The 9,544-nt window shown below is 36.4% G+C and overlaps 1 protein-coding gene across 5 annotated transcripts; it reads right to left on the reverse strand.

Moving 5' to 3' along the window:
* Positions 1 to 1,141: 1,141 nt before the first annotated feature.
* On the reverse strand, positions 1,142 to 9,344 carry LOC126616161 (uncharacterized). 5 transcript variants are annotated; one of them, XM_050284170.1, is made up of 10 exons: positions 9,032 to 9,344; positions 8,453 to 8,527; positions 7,015 to 7,569; positions 6,597 to 6,701; positions 6,417 to 6,502; positions 5,202 to 5,623; positions 4,555 to 4,730; positions 4,280 to 4,362; positions 2,756 to 2,889; positions 1,142 to 1,967 (listed from the first exon to the last, which is right to left on the reverse strand). In XM_050284170.1, the coding sequence occupies exons 3-10, from the start codon at positions 7,378 to 7,380 to the stop codon at positions 1,474 to 1,476; spliced, it is 1,866 nt and encodes a 621-aa protein (XP_050140127.1). In that variant the 5' UTR covers positions 7,381 to 7,569; positions 8,453 to 8,527; positions 9,032 to 9,344; the 3' UTR covers positions 1,142 to 1,473. The 5 variants fall into 5 exon arrangements, with proteins under 5 accessions (XP_050140127.1, XP_050140128.1, XP_050140130.1 ...); XM_050284171.1 differs by lacking the exon at positions 9,032 to 9,344 and adding an exon at positions 8,951 to 9,012; XM_050284173.1 differs by lacking the exon at positions 8,453 to 8,527.
* Between the last annotated feature and the right edge of the window lie 200 nt (positions 9,345 to 9,544).

Below are 9,544 nucleotides of genomic sequence, written 5' to 3' on the forward strand. Positions count from 1 at the left end.
TGTTTTTATAGAGGGTGAAGGCTCTCTCTTATATTTTTACAATACAAAAACACAAAAGTTTGACCTCTCCCCCCTCTAATTTTTCTTATTTTTTTCTTTAATATCTGGTGGTAAAAGGGTGTGCCGGAAACTACTTATTTCAAACGGGTAAATAGGTAGATTGGAACTTTTCTATGGATAATAGGAGGTGCGAAAATAACTTATTTCCAATGGTTAAAAGGGTGAAAGATAATCTTTTTAGTAACCTATGGATAAAAGGGTGAGATGAGTTGCAACATGAATACGTTCACGGGAAACATATGTCTTGGTGCAGGAAAGGAGAAGATATATGTCTTGGGTGGATAGGTTGTTGTAGAGTTGTGGAGTTAGGTTATTGTCATGGATAGTGCACTACTAAAATAAAGTATCGGAAATTATCTCATTTCATTACCCTGCGTGGGATCACTCTAGTAATGGGCTTGGACGGTGGTGCTCGTAAGTACACTAAAGTCTCCATTGTCGAAGAGTTTTCATGGATCTTGTGGAGCTCTGTAACTTTCCACACCTCAACCGTTCTAGCAAGTTCGTGAAACCACATGTCTTGGGTCATGTGAGCTTGATATGCGTTAGACTTAAACAAATGTGTTCGTCATGCCGTGATATATTTTCTTGTTTGGTATGACATGATAACTAATTAAATCTTGTGTAAAATCTCGCCTAACTATTAATTTTTTCGATAATTGGTATAATATAATTGAGATTTGCATGAGGCATTAAGACCGTACAAAGCAATGCACGTTTAACGTGCTTGGACCTTCCCGTGCAATTTTTGAGCCCTAACAGCATTTACATTAATGCTATTTTTGGTATTACGTTTTTCTAATTTACAAGAATAAAAGTTAAACAAAACGTATTGACCAAAAAGGTTTGGTTTTATATTGTAGAGATTTTTAGAACGACAATAACAACTCTTCACTTAGAAATGAGATCATAATTTTCTCAAAAGAAAGAAATGAGATCATAATTTTCACAACGTTTCCATGCTTTGCATGAAATAAATATTTGAAAAATCCATTTTTGACTTCCAGCCATGTACTAAAACAACGTGGATTTTGAAATCATTCCAATTTTCAAGTCCTGACTTCCAATTTTCAGGCCCAACTAGGAGATTCAATGCACTTTTCGATTTCAATAATATAAATAATTACAATAACGACAAAACATTTTCCCACTAAGTGAAATCAATTATATAAATCTTAAAACGTCATTGTGCTTGATTTTATGCCACATCTTCTATTAAATCCAAATACTCTTAAGTTTTTTCTTAGTCTCTTCTAAAGTCTTCCTAGGTCTACCTCTACTCCTTTCAACCTTGAACCTGTGTCCCGTGGTCTCATCTTTCTAGTCCTACAGATGATATATATTGATTTTGATTGCTTGAGATGTAAGGAAACAAAAGAGTTACAAATATGATCATGCTTTGTCTCCACAAACTCATCTACTTCTCTGTTCAAAGTTTGATTGTATTCTAACTGAATTTTGAATGTTGGTCTGCAAAAACATGAGCAAATCCCTCTCATTTTCTCTTGCTAAACAGGCATAAGCATCCACAAAGTACGAAAACTCTGACCCGTACATATGCACCGCGCACGCTGCCTTGTAAGTTAAGAGCTGCAAATCACCCGTTGCAATCTCTGAGGTTAGCGTCTGGTGGCTGAAATGACGTGTACGCCACCATCTGCAGCGAAATCTCCAACCCTCTCCAGATTTTCCCTCTATAAACATTTTGGGGGTCCTATTGAAACAAACGGAGTAGTGTTCTTTATGTTCCCCTTCATTTCCATTCAGCCACACGGACATTCGGTCCTCGTCATACTGAGAAAGCTTCAGGAAACATAAAGCAAACTCTCTCCAGGTGTTGTAGTCTGCATAGGTTGCATCAAGATGCAATGCTATCATTTCCAGTAGACTCTCGGGACTATATTCATCTGCAAAATGTCATAAGAAAGCAATAAGAAACCGCTAATAATTTATAAAAATCAAAATTTCAGCTCAAATTCTTGTTATAAAGGACTTCCAAATGTTAGCTGCTTCTACAACCATGCAATTTTTGAAAATATAAAGATTTGAAACAATAGTTTCTCTTAAATTATAAAAAGTTCATACAAACTATTTTGTTCGCGAGTGTCAAAATAAAGTTAATCAGTGTCTTTTCAAAAGAATGAGATAAACTACATAAACAAGAAGAGGTGTATTAATTCCTAAAAATATATAGCCCAAAAAGACCAAAGCCAGACACACACAAAAGGATTTCCAGGATTCAAAGTGAAAAGTGGGATTAGACAGGTTCAAATGGATTTTAACAATTGGAACAGCAACAAAGAAAATTATCTGTTCTACAAAAACCTTTTACTAGTAAAACGATAAGTTCTAGCTAAGGAGATGTAGTCATGTCAATCCTCAAAGTAACTTCAAAAATTTCTAAACCCCCGATAAGGGGTTTTGCATCTTGAGAGATTTTATTCTTTAGGTTTATTTCTTTAAGAGAATTGTCTGACTTAAGAGAACTGAAGAATTCTTGATATGCTCCGTTAACTTAGCTAGAGAGAAGTTAGAACCCATGAATTTATAAGATCGCTCCTCATATGATATATCTTTTCTAATTACATGAATGTGAAATATATATAGTAATTACATGATCAGCATGTAATGTTAGTGTTATGTCTGTTTGCAAGAATAATGGGCATATATGAACAAGCTGAGAAAAATCACGTACCATTTTGATGCAGTTGAACAAGTTTTGCCAATGAATCGTAACAGGTTGGATCGTTCTTTAAGACATCCTCAAAACAGGTAGAAAGAAGGGCGCTGTTGTAACGATCAAATTGCTCCAAAAGTGTAGCCCTTAATCTGCCCAACGTGTACGCATTAAATCTTTACTGTCGTGTGATTGGTGACAAGACCATAGAGCAATAACTAGCATGAGAAATAAATCCACATCTCACAAACAGAACTAAAGCAACAAAAAGTTAAGCCAATATTAAGAAATGAGGTAGTATTTGAATTATTGGAATGAACCTTGGAATAGAATGTGCATCCATATTCCATAAGAATACTCCAGGTTTGGTTGACCAAAACCAAAACCACAAATGAGCATTGCTATACAATGTCACTCCATCATAAGGATGGTTGATAGCGATGTCTTTCTTGTAATCATGATTCCATCCATTCAAAGTTCAGTTCAACAACCATACACTACCCTACGTCATTAGTTATTGACAAAAAGAGATCCAACTTCACCTATGATGGTCCAATATAGGAACTTTCACATGCAGAACTATCAAAATGTTGAATGGTAAAAATTGCAAAAAAAAAAAAAAAAAAAAATGTCCAGAAAGTTCAGACTCTAATACATGGTCATTTGTTTTACAACTGCTGTCCGCAGACAGCATATTTTGTTTCAACTGATCTAACCAAAATTCAAGATAAGTTATAATGCTCAAGAACAAGATTACTTAAACGATAACATGTTAATAAAGTGTCTCATAGCAGAAAAAAACAAGCATCGCCTGAAAAGCCATCATTTTAACAACACAACTGTTAGTAATTGTCAGACTTTTGAAGAAGGAATTCCTAGGATCTAGTTTCTACCAAAGCTGCGGTAGTGAAGCCAATGTTGACCTTTTAGCGCTGTTCAGAAAAACAGATCTACCCGACTTGTCTCACCAGACTAACTCTGAACCAGCTTGCCGCCAGTTTCTTAACTTAGAAAACCATTACCCAACTAATTGACAAAGACCAGGAAACCAGTCCGGAGTCAAATAAGTATGCTTACTCCGTTTTTCTTCTTTGAAGAAAACATTATTTTGAGATTGTAAATGCTGTTTTCCAAATAAAGTGTGACTTATTCCTAGACAAAGAGACATTTCTGCCCTTGATTTTTGTAAAGCTCCTTGATTTTATTTTCAATTTCTTGCAATCACTCTCTTCCGGTGCTGTCATTGTTATTTCATTCAACTTCTTCATCCTAGTGACAAGTTAGCACCAATTACTCATTTATCAACATATTACTCATATCACCACCTCCAACTTCACTACTATGACCAACCGCCACTGCAGCAATCATTACAGTCAAATCCTATAAGGTAAAATATCATTTCACCTTTTATCCCATGTTTTCTAGAATCAATCTAGTAGAATTTCATTTTCATTTCCATTCATCTGGTGCGCTTTCTAACTTATATATTCAATTCACATTCACAATCAGAGATAAAAAGAAATTTGCCAAAGAAATCAGTACCGAATTGGCAGTGCAGTATTTGGACTACAGCAGTTTTCAATCTCATTTAGGGCTTCTTTTACTTGACCTCCAATCAGCAACAGCTGCCACAAAAAGAAAAAGTCTGAGAAGAGAGTACTTGAGTTTTGGCAGGGTACCATAAGTTACAACTATATCACTTGGTACTTAAGTACATTAATAAAAAATTATAATAGGGTTGCCATAACATTAGCAGCTATAATTTTATAAAAATCATATTAAGATAATGTTCTTACTTTACTAGAACAAATTTTTACCTGTACCAAAGGAAGCAAGGCCTGCAAAACTGGGGGCGTGGAGTGAAGAGCTAGCCTTAAATACTTCACTGCATTCCTAAAAGTGTCATTAAAAATTGTAGTCTGTGAAGTCATGAAATCCTCCCTATCTGTAGATTCTGGCAATCGTATGGGAAGTAACAGAGATTCCAAGCCCTCTGAAATAATGAATGATAAATCAGGTATATATCATATATGTCCACAGTAACGAATAGAACAAAAATATACTTAGGAAGTTAATAAACACCTAAGAAAATACAGAGTGAATGGAAACAATGATTTGTTAATTGTTAGTAAAAGTAACAGATGTGTACTACAAACACGCACACACAATATGTTGAGTAATGGACGCATTCTGGTTACAACCAGTATCTGGTAATTGTAGTCAAGACTAGCAGACTAAACAACGCATTTACTATTTTGAACTGTTCTAATTTAAATAAGCTGGAACTAGATTATAAAACTTATACCTTCCCCTTTATAGCAACTGCATTTACAGAAGCTCTTCATCATGAATATGGATGAGATAAGGGACAATGTTTATATTTCCTTATACAAAGAAAGAAATTCAATGATTGAAAGCCTAACACATAACATCAATGAGAGAATGCAGGAAACTGGTTACTCACCAAGGGCTTCAAAAACGGGAGCATACTGCATTTCGCCATCATTTTCATTTTCTGTATCTTCATCAGGGTCTGCATAGAAACTTTGGGTCCCAAAGTTTGGTTGAGAATTTTCTATCTCCATGTCATCAACCCCAATAGATATATCTCTATGTATGCCACCATCACCAATATATGATACTTTATCATTCATTACAGAGGTCTCTGAACCACATTGAATGCCAGTACCAGCCTCATGAGTATTACCTGCATAATGCCCCTCTGAGTGTGGAAGTAGTTCATTTGATTCCCTCGCAGTGTAAAACTGGTCAGACTCCCTCCATTTCATTTCATTTGGAAGATTGGGATACCACAGTTGCTGGTATGCCAATCCTACAATCATCATTAACAGTGGTTCATTTCCAAACTCCTTTAATTGCGTGAGACTGGAAAAAAAAAAAAACAAATATAATTGATTAGGTGATGTCTTGCATATGGCATCTCTTAAAAGCCGCCATATTTGCAGCCTAAATCAGATAAAAAAAGGAAAAGGTAATTCAAAACTAATACGGAAAATTAAAGACTCATTTCTGCTAACCAACAAGCCAATTTTGTCTTTTGTTTGTTAGAGTCTGTACTTAGCCAAATAAAAGTGGCAGAGAAAGTCCACCTATAACAAATATCAAGGATATAAAAACTACATGAAAATGAATTACAGATGTGAGACGCAAAGAGACACAACACAGACAGGAAAATAAAATTCTAGAAATAGAGCATGACATAGTGGGGACACAAAAAAACAGTATACATTTCCCTACTTACATAACAAGTTCAAGTACAATTAAAAAAAAGAGAGAGAAAACTTAGATATCAGAAAATTATTTCTAAAAGTAGCAAACTCAACATGTAACTTTAAAAAATTTGGACACAGACGACACGTTGTCAAAAGGAAACAAGAGAATCATAAGTCAAAGGGATGGATGATACCCTGGTAAAAAATTGCTTGTTCTATTCATTGCCTCTATTGAGTAAAGATAAAGAAGGGCCAAAAATTTCTTGAGAAGTCATAAAAATGCAAGGCAAATGTCAGCATTACTCAAATATATAACACATGGGTTTCCTGATTCAATGTTGTGAATGATGAACTAGCAGAAACAGCATTCAACAGGATAACAGTACAGAAATTGCTACCATATGCAGAAAGCTGCCAAGCAGCAAAAATATAAGAATCATACATACATCACGGTAGAGTGATGGGCATGCTCATCGTAATTTCCTTCAGTAATCAACAAAGTAATACGCTCCAATTGAAGCGCATACCGGTACTGCTCAACAAAAAGAAAGTACGAGTAATCAGTATAACATATACCGAAATTAAATGCATAAGCCAGGTAAAATGATAGCGAATATAAAACAAACCTCAGGCGAGTAACCTGACATTGCATTCCTGCCCTCCCAAACAGCATAAGCTTCCATAACCTTATGAGCATTGGAATCCAAATGCCCAAGCATTTCCATCAGAACCTAGAACACATTACCAAAAACCAACAATAAAATTATCACTGCTAAAGGGTTATTCTAAAAAAATCAAATTATTCAATGGGCTATTTCGCCCTCGATAAAAGCACTTCAAATTCAATACTTTATGAGAACAAACCCACCTAAGAATTCAATTAGAGCATGACAAGTGGATAAATGACGGATTTTTATTTTTATTTTTCTAATTGAGCTTTCAAAGTGTTTTTCAATAAAATTTTTAATTATCTCTTTTAATTAACTACTATTCGATTTCGAACACCAATTAAAGCTAGAAAGCTTCAAACTTTAATCTCATTACCCGATACTTGAACCTGTTGTTCACCGGCGACCTATCTTTTCGGCTGCCTTCCAACAACACGCTCAGGGCTCCGCTGGCTTCGACCCAGTTGCGCTGCTTGATGAGCTTCTGCAGAAGCTTGGTGAGCCGGGCGCGATGCTCGGCTCGGGGTCTTGTGGAGCCGACACCGAGGAGATAGGAGGGCTTGCTGAGGGACAAAACGATTCGTTTGAGGAGTTTTTGAACGTGGGGAGGCACTGCGGGGTGAGCTTCATCGTCGTCGGTGGACTTTCTTTTACGGCTGTTCGGTTTGCTTGGACTGTTTGGAGTGTTTTGGTGCGGTTGTGGTGAGTAGAGTTCGGGGTCTGGTGAGAGCGTGTCAGCCATGGTGGCAGCGATGCAGAGTGAGAGTTCCAAGTCGCCAAAAAAAAAACAGAGGATTTAAGTCGGGAGGGTTTTGGGATTTTTAGAATTGGGCTGCTTGGAGTTTTGTTGGCCTCTTTTGAACAATTAATGTCCTGCTTCAAATGCCACTTGTGGCACCATTGATCTTCAGAATTGTTATCCGGATTTCACCTGGAAAATGAGAATCACCTCACAATGAATTTTAAATATTTTTAATTTTCTCCAATATCTTAACACAACTATTTCACCAAACAATATTGCTTGGAACAAAGTTGGATAGTTAGAGATCATATATTACACTTTCTTCCTATTCTTCTTTGTTTCGTAATGAACAATATATCAAAAAGTTACACTCGTAATGTTATAGTATACATACTATTCTTCTTCTTTGTCATAAAATGCCAAAAACAATCACATTTATTAATCAACGAACAACAACATGCCAACAAAAATTAACTCGAGAAAACCCCACTGTAAAATGCTTTATTATTTTGCTCAGGTGATGTGCTCAAAATAAATGGTTAGATTGGCTCAAGTATTACGTTTTTCAGGTATAAATTGAAAATGTTCGTGGCGGTGTCACTCTTCATGAATATACCAGATAAGCAAACAAAACCAACAAAAACCCAGAAAAGCAGCTCACAAATGTAATTATATGAATGCAAGAGGACTCCGCATCTTGATATTATCAGACTCGTTTATTTTGAATGCAGTGGTGGTGTCACTATCATATGTTTTATTTGCTCATGATGAACTCTTTGCCATACAAAAAAAAATCACTTTTTTTTTCTTTATATACAACTCAGGCCAGGAAACACTAAAACACAACCCCTAAATCCAACCGAATCAGATGTAAAACAAATTCGAATATAATTTTCTAAATTCAGATTAAAAAGAATCTATTTTGCAGTCCCCATGCGAAATTTCTAATCGTTAAATTGGATTAGACAAAATCATGAAAAAAATTTCTAAAGCCCAATTATATTAAATCACAAATTTGAAGCAGATTTTGACATGCAATAGGTCAATAGGGTAGGAATCGTTTCAGACTAACCTTGATGGTTAGGAAAGCTTGAATCCGAACAAAGCTCCTAGGTTATAGGGTGATGCTGTTGATGTGAAATTCAACCTGCAAAGGTTGAAGGAAAGGAATTTCAATTTGAAAGATCTGGAGCAAAGTGGCTGCTTGGTGAGGAGAATTCGCAGAAGATTTTTAATTGGAAAAGAACAGGACGACCAGGCAGGAAGATATCGGGAGGAAGGTTTGTCGTGTAAAAATAATTGAATTCCGGAAGAAAGCCAACATCCGGAATCAAACTTCTCTACCGAAATTGCCCTGCCCCTCCCATCTGCCTCCCACGATTCAACCACCCAAAACACACACCCATCCCCACCCTTAACCAACGCAGACGACCGCACCACGTCCCAGACTGCCAAGACCTATCACCAACCAACCCCAACAGTTCTACAAACAAATTCCGGACACCACAGATCCAAATTCAGATGGGGAAAGAGAGATGCAGATGAGTATAGATAAAAGAAAAAGACTTACCCACTGCGGATCGAATTTTGATTGCAGACGTTTTCACAGAGAGCATAACATAAAGCATTGAGATAAAAGAAAAAGACTTACCCACTGCGGATCGAATTTTGATTGCAGACGTTTTCACAGAGAGCATAACATAAAGCATTGAGCGGCCGGCGAATGGTTGAGAAATCCGAGAATGGCCGCAGGCAAGGAGCTCATGATTTACCGCCAAAAGGAGATCTTCAGACCGATAGAACCGGGCAAGGTCAGGATGGGCAAGAGTTGGCGCTTGAGGATGATCGCAAAAACAGTATACGGATGCAGACAGGGAGAGCAGAGAGATTTGTGGTGGAACCGTAGAGGTTCCCGAACCCTTTTTTTTTTTTCGAGTTTTTTACTTCTTTTCCTTGTTGAATTAGGTTTTTACTATTGAAGAAATAAAAAAAAGTTCAAGTTTTATTAAAAATAAATATATGGGAATTGTTAAGATTTTTTTTTTTTTTGAAAGCCAGAATTGTTAAGATTGTAATAAAACTACATATATATGTGTGTGTGTGTGAAATAGGGCTGGGTTCGGTTGGCAAACCATGCCAAATTCTTTGTGCCACCTGTCGGCCA

Source organism: Malus sylvestris, chromosome 3 (genome assembly GCF_916048215.2).
Source record: "Malus sylvestris chromosome 3, drMalSylv7.2, whole genome shotgun sequence".
In the NCBI taxonomy this organism is placed as follows: Eukaryota; Viridiplantae; Streptophyta; class Magnoliopsida; order Rosales; family Rosaceae; genus Malus; species Malus sylvestris.